The 17,215-nt window shown below is 46.5% G+C and overlaps 2 protein-coding genes across 12 annotated transcripts in view; one reads left to right on the plus strand and one right to left on the minus strand.

The window, feature by feature from the left end:
• LOC117590798 (uncharacterized protein CG43867) overlaps nt 1-17,215 on the plus strand; it is a 103,630-nt gene that overhangs the window by 65,740 nt on the left and 20,675 nt on the right. For 10 of the 11 annotated variants that reach the window (XM_034283753.1, XM_034283755.1, XM_034283757.1 and 7 more), the window contains one exon: nt 10,231-10,293. In XM_034283753.1, coding sequence (XP_034139644.1) covers nt 10,231-10,293 — 63 coding nt within the window. Of the gene's footprint in view, nt 1-10,230; nt 10,294-14,404; nt 14,789-17,215 lie in introns of those variants that run through there. The other variant, XM_034283764.1, reaches the window with a different exon arrangement.
• LOC117590802 lies at nt 7,607-8,061 on the minus strand. The gene has a single exon (XM_034283767.1). The coding sequence runs from the start codon at nt 8,059-8,061 to the stop codon at nt 7,663-7,665; it is 399 nt and encodes a 132-aa protein (XP_034139658.1). The 3' UTR covers nt 7,607-7,662.

A 17,215-nucleotide genomic window follows, 5' to 3' on the forward strand; every position in this document is an offset into this window, starting at 1 on the left:
GTGTGCAGCTGGCTTCAGGACCAAAGGATCCTTAACTTATTTTGTGGTATCATTAACCTTTAAACTTGGACGCAGGCAAGCGAACTGTGTGCAGGAATTGTAAACTTTTGCACTCGCCAAAAGTTTCCCCAGCAAACGCCCGCAAACTTTTCTCCTCTCTGGCAACACACAGAGAGGAGGGAGGGGGCAGTGCCCACCAATCCCCCCACCATCCGCAAGTAAAACGTAAAATTTTTAACTTTATTTTCGATTTTCGTTTGCCGCAAAAATCGCATTTGCAGGGACCCCTTCCGCACACCCCAAAAAACAAGGGCCAAAACTTAATTTGCGCCAAAAAAAAAAAGAAAAGAGAAGAGAAACCCACACGAAAACCCGAGCCCTAACACGGACAAGGAAAAAGAAAACTTTGGCCGCGCTTTCTCCCATTCGCCGCCCCCCCTTGGTATTTCTTTTTTTAATGCAATCAAGCGGAAATTGATACGTCACCGCCAGCCCCAGCCCCAGCCCCAGCCACCGAGTTGCACCGCACCGAGCAGTTCTCGCACAAAAGTGTTGCCAAATTGTTGCAAATAAAATTGCTGATATGGAAATTTTATGCGCAAGTTTTTCTTGCTTTCACACGCCGCAAACAGAGACACAGATACAGACCAACAGACCAACAGGCCAACAGACCAGACAAAACGAAGTCAAGAACTTTTCCGTTTCCTTACACAAAAAGAGACACAAAACACACATTCGCTTTGCTGCCACGTCAGGTGTGTGTGTGTGTCCTCATACTCATCCTCATGCAGCGGTTCCTCCGCTTTAGTCTGCTGGGTGCTTAACGCTGATCAGAGTTCGCAGATCTAGTGCCCTTTTCAGTGTTCAGTGAAGAAATTTAGAACTCAAAAATGGTCAAAAATAGGCACAGACATAGAGCTGTGTTTCATGTATTCCATTGGTCACACTTGATGTATTCCCACACGAACTTCGGCCACACCTCAACGACGCTCTACAATCCCCGAAAATCCAACCTGATTAGCGGACCCAATCTCCCTGTAAAGCAGCCCCAAAAATTCGCTCATAAAACCTTGGCTTATCGTTTCCACGTTTGCTTGGGAGTAGAGACTGGAGAGTGTGGGAAAGAATGATCAAATTAAAGTTTCGCCATCAATGCGGCTTACGGGGGCACATAGAATCGGCCACTGATGAGGGCCTGAAACTGGAACTGAAACTGAAACTGGGGCTGAGGCTGAGGCTGTGCCACTGGGCGGAAACTACTCTGTTTCTCCCCATTTGCCATTTCCGTTTCCGTTTGGTGGCCAACTCAAAACGCACATCAATTTGAAACTTAATCTTGCCGCACAAATAAGCCACGCCAAAAGTTAAGACCCATAGCCCAGAGACCAGCTCCTGTTCCTGCTGCTGCTGGTCCTGATTCTGTCCTGAACAAATGGTTGGGGCTGTAACTGGGGGCTGGGGACATGGACCCCCATCTGGTGCTCCTTTTTCTCCATTGTATGCAAACAATTTACAGCGTGAATGGGCTGCCCGCGCTCCAAAAAGGCAGAGAGAGAGAGAAAGGAAGATGAAGTGGACCAAGTGCTGGAGATGGAGATGGAGCTGGAAAAATGGGCCTGGGAAATGAGAATGAAAAACTAGGCGCCGTCTCATGCATAAAACTGAAAATGAAATACAAGCCAAAGCCAAAGCCAAAGGCAAACATAAAACAAGAAAAGCGTACCGAAAGATGAAAATGAGAGCAAATGCAAGCAATAGATGCGATGCCATGCGATGCGATGCTCGGACCCCCACAAGGATAATTGAAATTCACCACAAAACTGGGAAAAGCAAAAGCAAAAGATGGAGAGGAAGCAACAGCAGCAGCTGTAGCAGCAGGATGCAGTTTTTGGTAAAGGAAAATATTGTGAAAATCCAATTCAAAAATTGAAATGGAAATGAAAGTGCTCGGCGAGCAGTGCTTGGGATTTTGTCCAGCATTAAGAGATTTTCCACACTCATTAATTCGTGTTGTGCTAATTTCGTAAGCCGTCCCTGCCGAAACTTTCGAGTGGAAAATCCCGCAGCGGAGTGGCCTTGAAGGAGTCGTTAGGCCAAAAATATTATTATGGCCAGTGGGTGGAGCAAATCATGGAATCTGAGAATGCATTGAACTTTTGAGTGGCAATTACTTTGGCCTCAAGCAGGCGGACTCAAGGACTCCCCAGGCCACTCGGGAAAAGGGCCACAATTAAGTTCATTACGGAGTAGTGGCAGTAGGAGAAAGCAGTAAGGGAGGGCGGGCAGGTAAGGGTACGGCACCTCATACTCTGTTAGTCAGTATTCGCATTCGTATTCATTCATTCATTCCTTTGTGTGTGGCTCCTATCGCTGTCTGCTGTTTCTGCAATTAACTTGATTGCGCCTATAAATATGCAGCACTTGGCCGTGATTATTGCGCGGACTCTCTTTCTGGGCTTTTCTTTTGGTGGGCACACGGGACACCCATCTTCTGCATTTGCCTTTTGTGTTTTACTGTCCGTCTGTCTGTTCCTTCTGCGCCTAAAAGTCGTCCACTAATTGTTATTCCTCGACTGTCGCTGCAAATCTTGCGCTTTGTCTTTCACGTCTTGGAGTCTGGGCACTCCTCCAGTTTCAGTTACAGAACTCGAAGTAAGTGGAGAAGTCCTTGAGACGCTATCAACGCTATCAAAGCTAATAGCTTTGGGATATCTTTCTCACAGCTCTCTCTCTCTCTCTCTCTTTCTCTCTCTCTCATGGCAAGGAGTAATGACCGTATCCATACATATAAGGATCTGCTGCTCCTTGCATTTTTTGTTCTTTGTTTAGTGGGTGTTAAGCACTCAACAGGTTTTCAATTGTTGGTTTCCATTCCGTTTTATTTCAATCTGTTTTGTTTTATTTCACTCTTCATTGAATACTTCTTTCGAATGTTTCACTATTTTTCCAACTTCTTTCAATTTTCCTACGCATTCAATATTTCTCTGTTCTCATTCATTTTCCTGCATTATTTTCCAATATTTTGTATTGATTTTTATATTTAATTTCCATCTCGATAACAAAGATTTCCGCCATCTTTTCTACCACCATTCTACTTTATTCTCTTCACTTTGTTTCCTTTTTGCTGGCCGTGTTCCCCGTCCAAGTGTTTCGATATATTTATGTACTATTTTTGCGTTCAGCTTAATTCTCTTCGAATCAAAGGATGGCCTCTTACAGGAGCTTATTCTTCATCCTTCCATCCATCCTTTTGCTTTGATCTGCCGCTTATTCTCTCTGTGCGGCTTATCGTCTCCACTTCCGTCTCATGGTCCCATTGACATTCCCATCTCCATCGCGTTTCGTTCCTGTTTGTTGTCTCACTGCATTTCATCCATCAGGAACTAAGGCCAGGCCAAACCGTACATTTGCCTCTTGTTATGTCCTGCGTGCTCTCCTTTCATGCTCTTTTTCTGCTCCTGTTTGCCATTGTTAATCTTTAACCTGGGTCCTAATCCGTGCGTCATGATTGAAAGCAGCTGCAAAAACGTTGCGTGCCTTGTGGCATGCCCCTGCTGATGCCTGCCGCCCCCACAAATGATGGTCTAAACCCGTAGCAGAATGTCGCACATGATGAGCGCACATTGGCAACGACTGGAGACGCCATCGTCGTCGTCGTCGTCTAATCTGATTGCCATGATGTACTTGCCTCCTGCCAATTTGTGTCAATTTGGTGGAAGCCTCAGCCCCAGTCCTCGGCTCCGCCCCATTCTGCTCCCCATTCACTGACTGACTCAAGGCTGAGGCAACATTAAGCCCCACAGCAGTTGTGCAGCAGCTTAAAGTTGCCTCGGAGGCATGGCCCCTGCTTGTTGCACTTAAGGCAGCTTCTAATTAGCTTCGTGGCGTTGGTTCTGGCTCAGGTGTGACAGGTGCAGGGTGCAGGGTGCTGTGAGGTCGCCCTTGGCCCATTAACCATAATTAGTAAGCCTCTGGGCCACTGGGGAGCCACCTTCTCTCTCTCGCTCTCTCTCTTTGTGGGTGTTGGGAGGAGGATCAGGGCGTCTTATGCGGATTGAAAGCAGCGAACCGAATGGCTCTTCTGCAAGATGATGAATCAACTTGCCAAATTGATTGCCAATCCTATAAAAAGATACAGAACACATGTAGGATTAAATGCTGAATATTCCTGAAGTTTATTCTCGTTCAGTGCAGATACTTTTGGGTGCGAGTGTTGCTCAGGGGGTGGTCAAGGGTTGGGGTTGTGCGGTGTCGGCTGGCTAATGACGCACCTTAACCCATGTTAGCCTACATTTTGGTGTTTTGTGGTTATTCTTGGATTGTTGTTGCATGTTGTATGTGCCCAACCACTTGACCCAAAGCCCCCAAAGGCAAAGAGCCGCCACACTTGCGGCTGCCACGATGCGTGTGCCAGAGTGGTGGGCCGGGGCCGGACCGGACCGCTTGGAGCATGGCCTTCATGCAATTGACATCATTCTGTGAGAGCAAGAGGCAAGAGGCAGTTGGCCTACTTTCCATCCATCCATGAGCCGCACACACACCCCACGAAAAGTGCCCCAATGTTGGGCAATTAATACTCCATGCAGCTGGATTAGGTGCAAGAAAAATCCGATTCTAACTAAAGAAGCAAAGACTCCCGGACTTGTAGGCAAGCATACTCGGCTGTGGACACATCTCGCCAGTTGCCAGAAGCGTTTGAAGTGTGCAAATTGAATTACCCAGCACTGGGCATCGCTGAATGGCTGGGCGGCTGGGTGACAGTGTCCCTTTACCCACTCCTTGGCACTCCGTAAATGTTTTAGCGCCATTGAATTTGATGGCAGCGCATAAATGTAATTATAATGTGCATTCTGCATGCAGAATTCATAGCTGCAGATACATAAATGAATATGCATAACATATTCATATGCGAGCACTTGTATCCATCTGCATAAATGCATATACATATGTATGTAGTTTATGTATCTATATCTTTTTTATACGGCTCTCCATGATGGTGGATTACTTAGTTGCAGTGGCAGTGGCAGTGGCTGTGCATTCACTCGTGTATTATATTCATGCATGTTCACGTGCGAGTATTATGCATAATGCATGATCGCATTCGTTAATCAGCGAGGAACGAGCTATATTTAATTTTAATTTTAATTTTAATTAATTTTGTCATTTGTGTGTGGCGTAGGGAGGGGATGGACTGCCATGGGATGGGTGCTTGAGTGCTCGTAATCCATTCATTTAGTATCTAGTAGAACAGTGGTTATGGTTTTGGTAAACAGCTGCCGTAACATGGAAAACAGGCAGCAATACAGCTGTGCCTCGGATGTGCATTTCGATTAAAGGTTGCCACTCGCAGCCAACGAGCAGCAGTCTATCCACTGGAGTCAGTGGAGCTACAGGTAGAGCCAGAGACAGAAACAGACGGAATAATGTTTATGGGCTTTTTCGTGGACTTTTTTGCTTGCCGTAGATTCAATGGCGAATCCGACTCTATGGACGGGACACCGCCTCTGACCGAAATACTCGCCCCACCGCCATTCCCCGAGTCTGTGGTTGTGGAGCCACCCATGGGTTATCCGCAACCCACCATCGAGGAAGAGCAGGTGCAGGAACTGGAGATGGACGACGGCTACAATGGCTATGATGATCCACGTTTGCCCGAGCTTATAATCTAACATATGTGGCACATGCCACAGGCCGCACTGCATTGCACACTGGCACTTCCATTCATTTGGCTTAATTAAAACTCTTTTGCAATAATCCAATTGTCGGCAAAAGGCAAAAACCAAATGACAACAAATGGCATAATGGCCAGACATTTTCCATAAAACTCTCTCTATGAAAACAAAACAGAAAAAAAAGCACAATCAAATGGATCCAGTAGAAGAAAAAAAAAAACTGAACAAACACAAAAACAAAAACAAGCAACAGAAACAAAGCAACAAAACTCTAGCCAGCAAACAATGCGATAAAATTCAATTACAACAAATTTTTAATTAACTTTTTGCAATCAAAACACAAAACAGAACCCCAAAACCCAAGTGAGAAGGCAACAAATACAAACACAAACACAAACACAAATCAAAATCAAACAAAAATCTAAAACAAACAAACAATACATTTATATAATAATACATGAATAGAAATACAAATCGCAGGCGGCAGCCAAATTGAGCGAATAATAATAAATAATCTACAAGTCATCAAGTGGCAGCAGTTTGGGAATTTTTTATTTTGAATCGAGATCTTAGTGTCAGCTTGTGGGAGATCCTTCTTAGGTAAAGCAATTAGAAGTTAAGCAGATAAAATAATATTTTTGGGACTGCATCGCACGCTCCCGCGTTCATGTCTCTCTTACAGAGTGGCTTAGCAGTACATGCTGATTTTTCATGTGCTGCCTGTGTGTCTCTTTCTCTGTACCTCATCGCAATCCTCTGGCACCTGCTCCGATTTTTATGTGGTTTTGTTTTATTCGATTTATGCATGCAAATATTGTGGCATGGAAAGAATAAACTACAAAATATAGAGGGTACACTAGATAGTCTGAGTAAGGGGAATGTAGCATGCATAATGGATTGGAAGCAACCAGAGAGTGACCAAAACTACACCTAATAGCAGGCGCTGGTATACGACAGTCCTTAATTGGATAATGGGAGTTCCAAATGGCGTGGAACAAGTATAAGTGGGAGCAGATGCAGAAGCAGGAGTACTCGTCCTCGTACTCGTAACTGAGGGCAATCTACCTCAACCGATTCCCAATTGAGTAACCATTAACCTGAGAGCAAACCAATGGGGGGTGACAGCACCCCACCAGCAGCGCTCTTACACTCCAAAATGGATGAAACTACCATGGTAAAACCTATCAAGATCTGCCTCTCCCTTTGCCCCACCCAAAAGAGAGAGAGGGAGAGCGAGGAGAACTTTTCTGAGAATGCAACATTCGCGGGGAAAGTTTTGCAACGCGAGCCGAACGACACCTAAACCCCTAGCTAATGGCCCAAAGTAAACGACTTCATGCCTCGCATGGTGGGTGGTGCCGCCTGCTGCGGCCCCCCCAATCCCCTCCTGAGCTGCTCCTCCTGCACTATCCCATTGTATGCCATTTGTTGGTGGGAATTGCATTCGTTGTGGGGAAAATTGCATTTTCTGTTTCTGTTTCTGTTTCTGGTTTTCTGTGTTCGAGTTTTGTTTTGTCGGTGATTCGCACTCGCATTGTTTGTCGGTTCCATTCAAAGTTGTTTCAAGTTGTTTCGAAAGTGTCTGCCAAAGGAAGGTGGCACCTCTTCCGTCACCCCGTCATCCTGCCTCCTGCCTTTTGCCTTTTGCAGTTGGAAGCGCCATACAATTAAGCAAAAATGTGGCTGCTTAAAGCCGCCAACAGCCAGAAGTTGGGCTTCCTACCAATTAACTCAGCCAATTGGCTGTGGAGAACGCCTATAATTAAGAGCAGCAGCAAGAGCCGAAGGAGGAAGGAGTGCGTCGACAATCCTCTGCACGCACGCAACCCAATGCCTAAGTTTTCCCTCAGCCTTAGCACTTTTTCTACTGCTTAATCCATGCCCAAAAGTTTCCTACTCCCCCGCCCCATTATATAAGAAAAACAAACAAAATGTTACAGGCTACCGTTTGGCCAGCCTTTAATCCGTGCCCCAGAGTCTCCGTGTCCACCTAAAACTGATCGGGAATGTAGCGCTCAGATCCGGTGGGAGCGCTAAAGACCTGTTCGTACCGCTCCAGGGTCTCGAAGGAGTTGCGCTTCTCCCGCGCCGGCGGACGGATGCAGGTGGCTGCGGGCAGATGCTTCGAAGGCGGCAGATTGGGCCTTGGGGCACGCAGCAGTCGCTTGGAGAGGCTGCCAAAGCTGAGACGCTGCTGCTGCTGCTGCTGCTCCTCCCGCAACATCTCCTGGTCCATCTGCTCGGCGAGATCGTAACCCACCATGTCATCCACCTGCATGCTGCGTCGATGGCTATTCCCCATGCTGTCCAGTGTCTCGGGCATTGTCTCCGACTCTGCCTCTGCCTGCGGCTTGATGCAGCCAAACAAGTCGACCAAATTAGAGCACATTCTGTCCGCAGTGGATGATGCTGCCCTGCCGAATGTTGTTTAACTTTTATAGAGACACTGACCAACGGACAGTCGGACTATCAGTGGTTGACTCAGCGACTTACCCATGCAAAGCAGCTGGTGGCGAGCCAGGCACTGAGGGCGCGACTTCTCCTCCGGCGATTGCAGACCACTTGGGTTCAAGTGTTGTCCATAGAATATTCATTCGGAAAATGTAGTTGAGATACTAGCAGCAGGTGATAACATTCTGTGGGAAATGTCTGTAAAGACTGTCTGAAGGTCTCTTAATTAGTTTACCATTTGGACTAATATTCTCTTGGAGAACAGATGAACAGTGCTAGAATATGTGAGGGAAAATATGCACAGATATAAAGCATTTGCTGTGGCAGGCTACCCATGGAAGCGTAATCCTATTTCAAATAAGGGAAAATAAAATATGAATATCCATGGAATAAGTATGATGGCATGGATTAGCTATTCCCTGTGTTCTTCTGTCATCCATTTTCCATCCTGCGCCGTCCACTTGTGATGGGAAAAGGCACTCAAAGGTTAAGGCAGCCATCCCTTCCGACACTTCCGCTTCCACTCTGCTCTCTCCTCTCTCCGCGGTCTATGCAGCTCGAAGCGGGGGGCTCCTTCATATTTCGCACAACAATTTGACAGCCATCAATCAATGGAGTACCCTGGCTTCTGCCCGCCTCCATCGCTGCGTTGAGTGGCCACTTGAATGGCATAAAAAGGCGGAAATTAATGCACTTAAGGCATTCAAAATCGAATCCTTGGGCGGCAGACGGCGGACTTCCCACCGTTTTGTGTGCTCTGCAGGGGAATCAAGTGGCAGCTCTCTATCCATCTATCCATCTGGCTTTTTGCTTTGGGGGCCACTTGACTGATTAATTGGCATGGAAATGGCACATTCCCCTAGCCCACTCAAGCCTGGATGGTGATCCTTCGAGGGCGTGTGCCGCCTTTCACGGGCCTCCTGTCAATGGGCCCGCGAGCCATTGAGCGCTTAAAAGCGCAGGATTAGCGTTTGCCTCCGAGTACGCGGGAAGAGCAAGGGAGCTGCTTATAACGATGGGCAAATGGTTTCGGGCAGGTGTTCTCCCCCCCCCCCCCCCCCCCCCCCCCAAAAAATTTTATCTCTTTTTTTGCCCCCGGCCCCCCCCTCTTCATCTTTTTCCCCCAAAATTTGTTCCCTTGTTGTCTTNAGTCCATTGATGGATGGATGTCCAGAATTGGGGATAGGGCAGCTCTAAAGCTGTTCATGGCATTCGCTGGGGGGAATGGGATTGAAGGTCCTTTCTATTTTTGAATAACAAAACTCCCGAAAGGGGACACCAGGCGCCATCTGTGGCTCTCTGAAGGCGTATTCAACACTGCAAAATCGAAAAACATGGGGAAATTCTTGACATAGTAGGTGCGTGTCTCAACTAACAGCAAGTGGACGGTGTTTGGTTGGTGTCTTGGCTGGGTTTGTGGATTGCATGTAGAGAATGGGAAAATACATCCATGCTGCAGTTTTCGCCACTTGTTGCTATTTATTATAAAATTATAGTGAGTATTCAATAGCAAAAAAAAATAGATATACAAACGTTGAGCGTCAAAAATAATATTCAAAGTTTATTTTCCGCTTTTACAAATAATTATTTATGGACTGATTAATTTCATGCCTGATAATGTAGTTCGAATGTGGACTGCTCCAAGCTCAACTGCGAATGAAGCGTGTGGACTGAAGCCCCGGTACACCTCAGTGGATGGTATGTGGTGATTGGTAAATGTACTGGCTGTGCACTGTGGATGTTGATTTGTATGTAGTTAATACGTGGATTACATGTAGTTCACATGCTTTTAGAGCATAGAATCCATGCAGACTTAAGTTTAAATGCCGTTTCAGGAGTTTTTGCCAACCAACCACAATCTTAAGTATCACAAAAGTATATCTTAGATAAGGACAAACGTTTAACCGTGTATATATCTCATAATTGCCTCTAAAAAAACCCATATCCCCCGTTAAACGCTGCCTAATCTCGGCTGCAGCATAGGGATCCGCATGTGGAGGGCTTTTTTCACATGATTTCCGATGTTTCAGCATTCAGCCACCCTCCCCCTTTCTGCTACCCACACACATACAATGAGATTTAACCAACTTTCTCCTCATTTTTGCAGTTAACGGAGCTGGAGCAGCGCGTCATCGAAGCGGAAGAACGCGCCGAGGAAGCTGAAGATAAGGTAAGCCATTAAATGACTGACAGTACATGCGACCGCGTTCCCCGTTCCCCGTGCCTCGTGCCCCTTCCCCCCTGCCACTATTGTGCTGACGGGGGACTGGCAAATTAAAACAGGGATAACAACAGACATTACGGGAGAGCCACGTGAGAGGAGGATGAGTCCTCGACTTACCAAGGAAGTCGCATCGTCTGCATCATTAGAAGGCAGTTTAAAGCGTTTTTCCAGCATTACCATGACAATGTCCAATCTGATGGCAAGAGGGAAGAGATGTTTGTGGGATTGGGGGACCGCATTCAGAGTGGGGTGCTAGGGGCGTGGTGTATTTAAAGCGAGTGATGCGATGCGGTGGATGCTTTCTGGCAGCTGCGGCCAAAAACATTTGCCATTTGCCGGACCCCCCAAACCAAGGCCGAAACAAGGCGAAAAGTTGTCACCCGCAGAGAAAGAGACAGCAGAGAGGGGCAGCCAGACAAGGAGGGGTATGGATATAGAGGGAGGGTACACAAAACATAAATCGACTTCCGTTCCGGGAATCACCCACACGCACATTAATGCAACACTGCGTAGCGCCACAGACCCAGACCCAGACCCAGCCCCAGACGACTTTTGGAGTTCGTGCGGTTGCAAGCGAAGCGGAGCTTTAGTATTCAACTCCCTCCTGCCCTTTGCCATACAGAAGCAGCAGCAGACCAACAGAAAACTACCCCCGATATGGGGAGCAAGGACACATGTAGCCTGATCCCCGCCCATCCATCCGTTTTCTCTGGCAATATCAAATGCGCATTGTTTGCATTAACAAGTCCCTGGAGGCTTTTGGCTTTTACCTAACGCGCAACACCCCGAAAAACAAGCGAAATGCAAATATTTGCACCCCCGCACAACGCACTGTGGAAAACCCTGAAGAGTGGGTTTATCTCTGGCAAAAGGGACTAATACCAGTACCGTTTTCCCGATCCCAGAGCTTGAGACTGGGCCTTCCATTGTCGCAGCGCGTGTTGTGCAAAGACCAAACAGACCAAAACCCCAACAGATCCGGGAGTCCCAGTCGCAGTCTGCAGTCCCACACGGCCAACCACTGTGACAAATTGAATTCTTGTTACTTTGTTTGCGCCGAGATTAGATTCCTGTGCAAACACGTGCCTCTGGATAACGCTCCAGCCAGCCAACCCCCAAAGGCAGGCACCAGGACCAAGGCTAAGACTCCACCCAGTGTGCTGGGTGTCCTGTGGTCCTTGTCCTGCGCAACCCTTCCGACGCGACGGCTGCCTGCCCTTTCAACGGTTCTGTTAACAGCTCCTCATTACTTATGCTTCAATTAGTCCTAAAAGGGCTTTAAAATTGGTTAGCCTCATTAGAACTATTACGAGTGGCAGCACAGGGTGAGAAGATCATTCTCTTCTTTTGCATATTTCGGGTATTTTCTGGCTAGTTAGAATTGTAAATTAAATTAAGAGACCCATTGTTACATTTCCAGTTAACTTAAGTCATGGATTAACTGCTAATTTTGCTGTGCTGTGCTGAATCAAAATGAAGACGCGGCTGTGGTTATCCTGTTCGAATGAGTGATGCAAAGATGATTCCTTTCCTAAGTCTTACACGTCTTACACGTCTTCCACTCCCTCCACAAGGGCACTAAAATAATGGAGAGTACCTTCCAAATAGAGGCAGAGGGATAGAGGCATTTATTTTAATTTTATTTATACCTGCAATATTGAATTTTAACAACGTTATGAATATTCTTCATAGTCAGTGGAGGAAATGTTGAAATCATTCACGTTCTTGGTTGCAATTTTTAACGTTGATGTTCGAGGAGTCTTGCTAAGACATTTTTTAAGATTAACGACTCTTTGTGTGTTATTATTTATTTTCCCATCTTCCGACATATTTTTTGTATCTCAGCTCTCGATCCATTTTCCACCCCAATTTATAGGGGTGATCTATCGAAGTAAAGTAAATTGAAGTATTTAAGTAAAACTAACATTTTATGGTACAAGAACAAAGTGTGTTCACCGAAGAAAGCTTCACATTGTTACTGTTAAAATTCATCATGGGATCCCAATTGGAATGCCAACGCAAATGTGGTATAAAGGAATATTTCCTACAAATTTAATATTTAATCCAAAGCCAGTTTCATCCAACCAGACAAGGTCAGAGGATGCCACATCATCCACAAACACTTATTTTCCCATTTTCCCCATAAAATCACTCCGCACACACCTCACCTCTTGTTCGTGCTGCTCCTGGGGGGTGCTCTTCCGGGGTTGTGCTCCCCAATTCGACTGCAACTCGAACTTCCGGCTGCCGCCTGCTTCGCTTCCGGATATCGCATTAATTATGCATTAAAAAGAGAAAATATAAACATGAGAGGAGCTCTTCAATATGCCCCAACGCGGCCAATTAAGAGCCACCCAAGCAGGGGGAGTAATTCTAAAGTTGGAAAAGGGGTTAGGCGCACATGCCGCGTGGCTCAGTGTTGGATAGCGACAAAAGCAGTGCCAAAAGCCCGAAGCATAGCCAAAACAAAAACAACAACAGAGACAGTACAAGGAATGTTGCAGCCTAAAGGGGAGGCGGCTGCCCATGCAAAAGCATTCTGCAGCGGAAAAGCCTTACCTTCCATGGAATATGCTTTTCGAGAGAATGGCAAACTGTAGTTCCAAACTCTTAGCGGGCAGCCACGAGGGTGGCAAAGCTTGACAGCTGAGAATGAGAGAGCGATGTAGAAGAGAGAGCATACTGATGCATCCCTTCCTGCTCGAAGAGAACTTTCCGTTTGGTGAGACAGCTGGCTGTCGGTCTGTCGGAAAACAACCCCCAAAAAGGAACAGAAGAGGGAAAAAACGCAAAAGCCAAGCCAGCAGAGCGAAAAGGTGAATGGAAACCAAAGTTATAAGGAGACAGAGAGAGAGAGAGAGAGAGAGAGACAGTGAGTGAGAGAGAGTGCCACAAAGAAGCAGCGTAACAAAAGACAGAGCGCGTTAAAAATTGTGCAAAAGAAGACTTGTAGCTGCGCGAGGCTGTCCCCTCGGTTTTGTCTTTCGATTTTTACGTTTCGATTTGCATTTGTTTAAACTTTAAACAAATTGCATTCCTCCCCTTCTTGGATACATTGCCCGCCGCGTGGAAACCCGCGTGGAATCCCATCGTCGGAGTGCCAGAGTTGCCAACGCGGTGAAGTCATCATCAACCATTGCCCCAAAGGCGAATCGTCGAGCAGTGGAACGACGTTGTGGCATGGTGGCAAAAGGCGCGCGCGGTGTGTGGCCCACATAGTGCATAACGGCATAGCAGAGCAACGGAACAGTGCAAAACCAAGGAAAAATCCACAAATTAGACAACAATCTGAGGCCAATTCCAATGCGAATAATATCTGTGGAGTGTGTGGCGGTGGGGGGAGGTGTGCGTGTGTGTCCTGGCGATGACAGGACATATCGGTAAACGTAGTAAATTATAGGACACATTTCGGGCGGCCATTCACATCCAGCTTTCTCTCTCTGCCTCTGAAGAGAGCGCCACCCCCAGGCGGCCCACAGCGAGAGAGGAAGAGCGAGAGCAGCGCAGTTGTGCCGTTCGCGAGAGAGAGCGAGAGCGCAGCGCGCACATGTGTCAATGACAGCTGACTGGCGAAGCAGCCACAAAAGGGAGAGGAAAACACACGCCAAAAGGAAGAGAATCGGAATCACGATGGGGAGAAGGAGAAGGACAGACAAAATACAATAAAGGAAAAACTTGACCAAAAATTCCCAGTGTCCCGAAAAAGTATTCAAGCATTCTTCAAGACGTTCAATAAAACCATCGAATCAGGACACTAAAACAACGAAGGAGGAGCAGCCGTAACAGCGACACATATCAAAACAACAACAACAATAACAGCCAACAGCCAACAGCAGCCCAACAACGACAGCAACAACAAACGTCCATTTACAACATCGTAGAGGGAGAACACAAGAAACAAGAGAAAGTGAAGTGACGGAAGAACGTAACTGGAGAGATCCCCACACGCAATGCCAGATCTCCATAGTATTTGGGTGTGAGATCGATTCGAGACGATTTTGTGTGAAGCATCGACTGGAGCAGGTCGAAAGTAATCATCAAAGTCAGCACAAAGAAAAGGGAAGGAAAAGACATTGAAGCAAGACTGGAGGAACACTGGAGGAACATCCCATCTTCAGTATCCCAACTGCAAATGCAGACCATCCATTGTTGTTAACTTTTAAAAATTAGTATAAAGTGTCCTGCAATGTGGCACTGCCATTGCCGCTTGTCCAAATGTCGCCGCTGTTGCGTCTGCTGTCGCCACAAACAAAGAAAATATCAGCCACAACGAAGGCTACAGCGACAGGACCAGCAGCACCAGTAGCACTAGAAGCATCCAGTAAAGCTCATGAAATTAGTTCCAAAGAAATCAACGAATCACCAGATACAAACTGTAGAACAGACTTGTCAACAACAACGAAATCCCCCACTTGTATAAATGGATAACTATAGGAAAAAGGTAAGGCCATGATGTACCAAATATAATACGGATGTACGATTGATGTTAACAACAATAAGCCTCAACTTTTGTCTTTGAATCCCTTCTATGTTTCAAAGGGCTGACAAATTATTCGATTTTTCAGAAAAATATTCCACCATTGGGGTACTTTCCTTAGCGCTATTTGATGGCATTTTTCTCTTAACACCCTCTTTAAAAATAAATCCATTGCAAAACTTTTCTATGAAAATCTGTATTAAACTTTGAATTTATTTTCAAAACAAATCTGGAATGTCACATATGTGGCTTCCTACACCATCCATCCCACGAGCTACCTGTCCACGCATTGGATTCTGTATTAGATATTTTTGCTATAATTAGAGCTTCCTCCCACATCAAACGAAGGCACCTTTGGTCGCGATGAGATTGTAATTTATGTGAATAAATACAAATGTATTCATGATACATGATGCATTTCAAAATCGAACAATTTATGGCCACAGAGTGTTCTCATTCCGAGCGGACAGGCAGAGAGGCAGGGAAATCCAATTAAAAATTTCGCATTTGAACTTTCAACCCTCCTGTGGATGGGGCATGTGGATGGTGCCAATCGTGAAGTGGGTCAGCCTGTTGATTGAATTCTGTCGTCATCTCTTTGATTGTGGCTGATGCACAGGCCTCCACAGCATACCCCTGCCACAGGCACACCACACAGCAGCAGATTCCATTAACGTGGGTGCCGCAGCGCATCCGTGAGACAACACATTCGTCATGAGGATGATGCAGCAGCAGCAGCAGCAGCCCGTTGATGGATGGCCCAGGCACAAGCCGGGCACGTGGTCGCTTCCTGGCTGCCCCCAGACAGTGGCCATTTATCTCGTTGTGGTGCATTGATTAGAAGCGCCAGACACAAACGGATACACAGATGCAAAGATAAAATGATACAAAGATATGGAAATGCAGTTGCAGTTCCGTGCCGCATTCAGCTGGAAGTGGGCCGCAATATTAATTGCATTTGCCACTGGCTCTTGTAGGCCATTTAACCCAAATGAACTCGGGGATACTCTCAAACCAATAGCTTGTCGGCGCATCACTCACCTCACCTATCATCTTTCATTCATTCAGTTTCAATTTATTTGATCATAAACTAAACAACAAAGAGAGAGAGAGAAGTGCAATTTCAGATACCAGTTCCATTGGGAATCAATCAACGAACTGCATATCTACCCATGGCTGAAGGTGAACTGAATGGTGCTTTTATGCCCAAAGTCACTCTGTGGATTCTACACAGTAGAAAATATTTATAGAAGAGCTGCAATGATCTGTAGATCTTTAGTATTTCCCTACTACTTGTTATATTCCCGTTGGGCTCTTCTCTTCTGCAAAATTCGCTCCACTTTCAGCTATTAAAACTCAAAGATGATAGTTTTTACTATGAGAAAACAAATGACAAATAAAGGGAATACATTCAGTCGCATTCACTGAACAGAGAGTGCACCATGAATATGCATGAGGAGGAGGAGAAGCTGGGAGTTCATGGAGCAACAAAATGTGGCAAAGCGTTGGCGTTGGATCTCGGTTTCTGTGTGCGTGTTTTTTGTTGTTTTGAACATTGTTTCTGGTTGAATTAATGATGCATGCATCCGTCATCGGAGTAGTGCCCCTCGTCTTTGGTCGTGGCACTTTCGCTGTGGAGCCAAAGCCTCCTCATCTTGGGCGCCCACATGCCCCACACCCCATACCTTAGTCGCTGTAGCAGTTTCAGTTGCAGTTGCACTCTCCCTTCCCTGATGCACATTTGAAAAATGTAATGCGCTTTATGTGCTGCTCTGGCCTCGTCTGCATCTCCATCTCGGACTGACTCCATTTGCCCGATCTAAGTGGTTTCTCCGCCGAGGCTTTCTTTATTTTAAACTCATCAGCATCAGTGAGTCGACGACATCATTTGGCGGACTGCTCTTCTGATGAGGCAGCCGCCGCCCGCCGCAGCCGATGATGGACCACGAGAGTCGACAGTCGGCTGCTTGGGTTGGCTTTTGGGGTTGGGGGGGGCCACATAAATATTTATAAATAGCCCCAAAGAAGTCGCGACTTTAGGTGGCGACTCGCGGCTGCTGCCGGCTGTGAATGATGTGATAGATATCCGGATGATGATGATGAGAATGATGCTCACGGGTCATCCAACTCAATGGGAGGCATACACCGAGTCACCTCTGGCAGCTCAAGGATGCTTTCTCGATCAGGAACCTGTTTCCTGAGTGGTCTCTCCATCTGCAACGAACTATGATTGATATCTCCTGGGTTTAAAAGTTCTATCAAAGTTCTAATCTTCTGTATTCTAACCCCCCCCCCCCCCCCCCCCCCCCCCCCCCCACCCCCCCCACCCACAACCACCCGAAGCGCGACACAAAAACACACACACACAGCGCTTGCTCGTCAACCACTCTT

The sequence above is a fragment of the Drosophila guanche genome, unplaced genomic scaffold, assembly GCF_900245975.1.
Source record: "Drosophila guanche unplaced genomic scaffold, DGUA_6, whole genome shotgun sequence".
NCBI classification, from domain to species: domain Eukaryota; kingdom Metazoa; phylum Arthropoda; class Insecta; order Diptera; family Drosophilidae; genus Drosophila; species Drosophila guanche.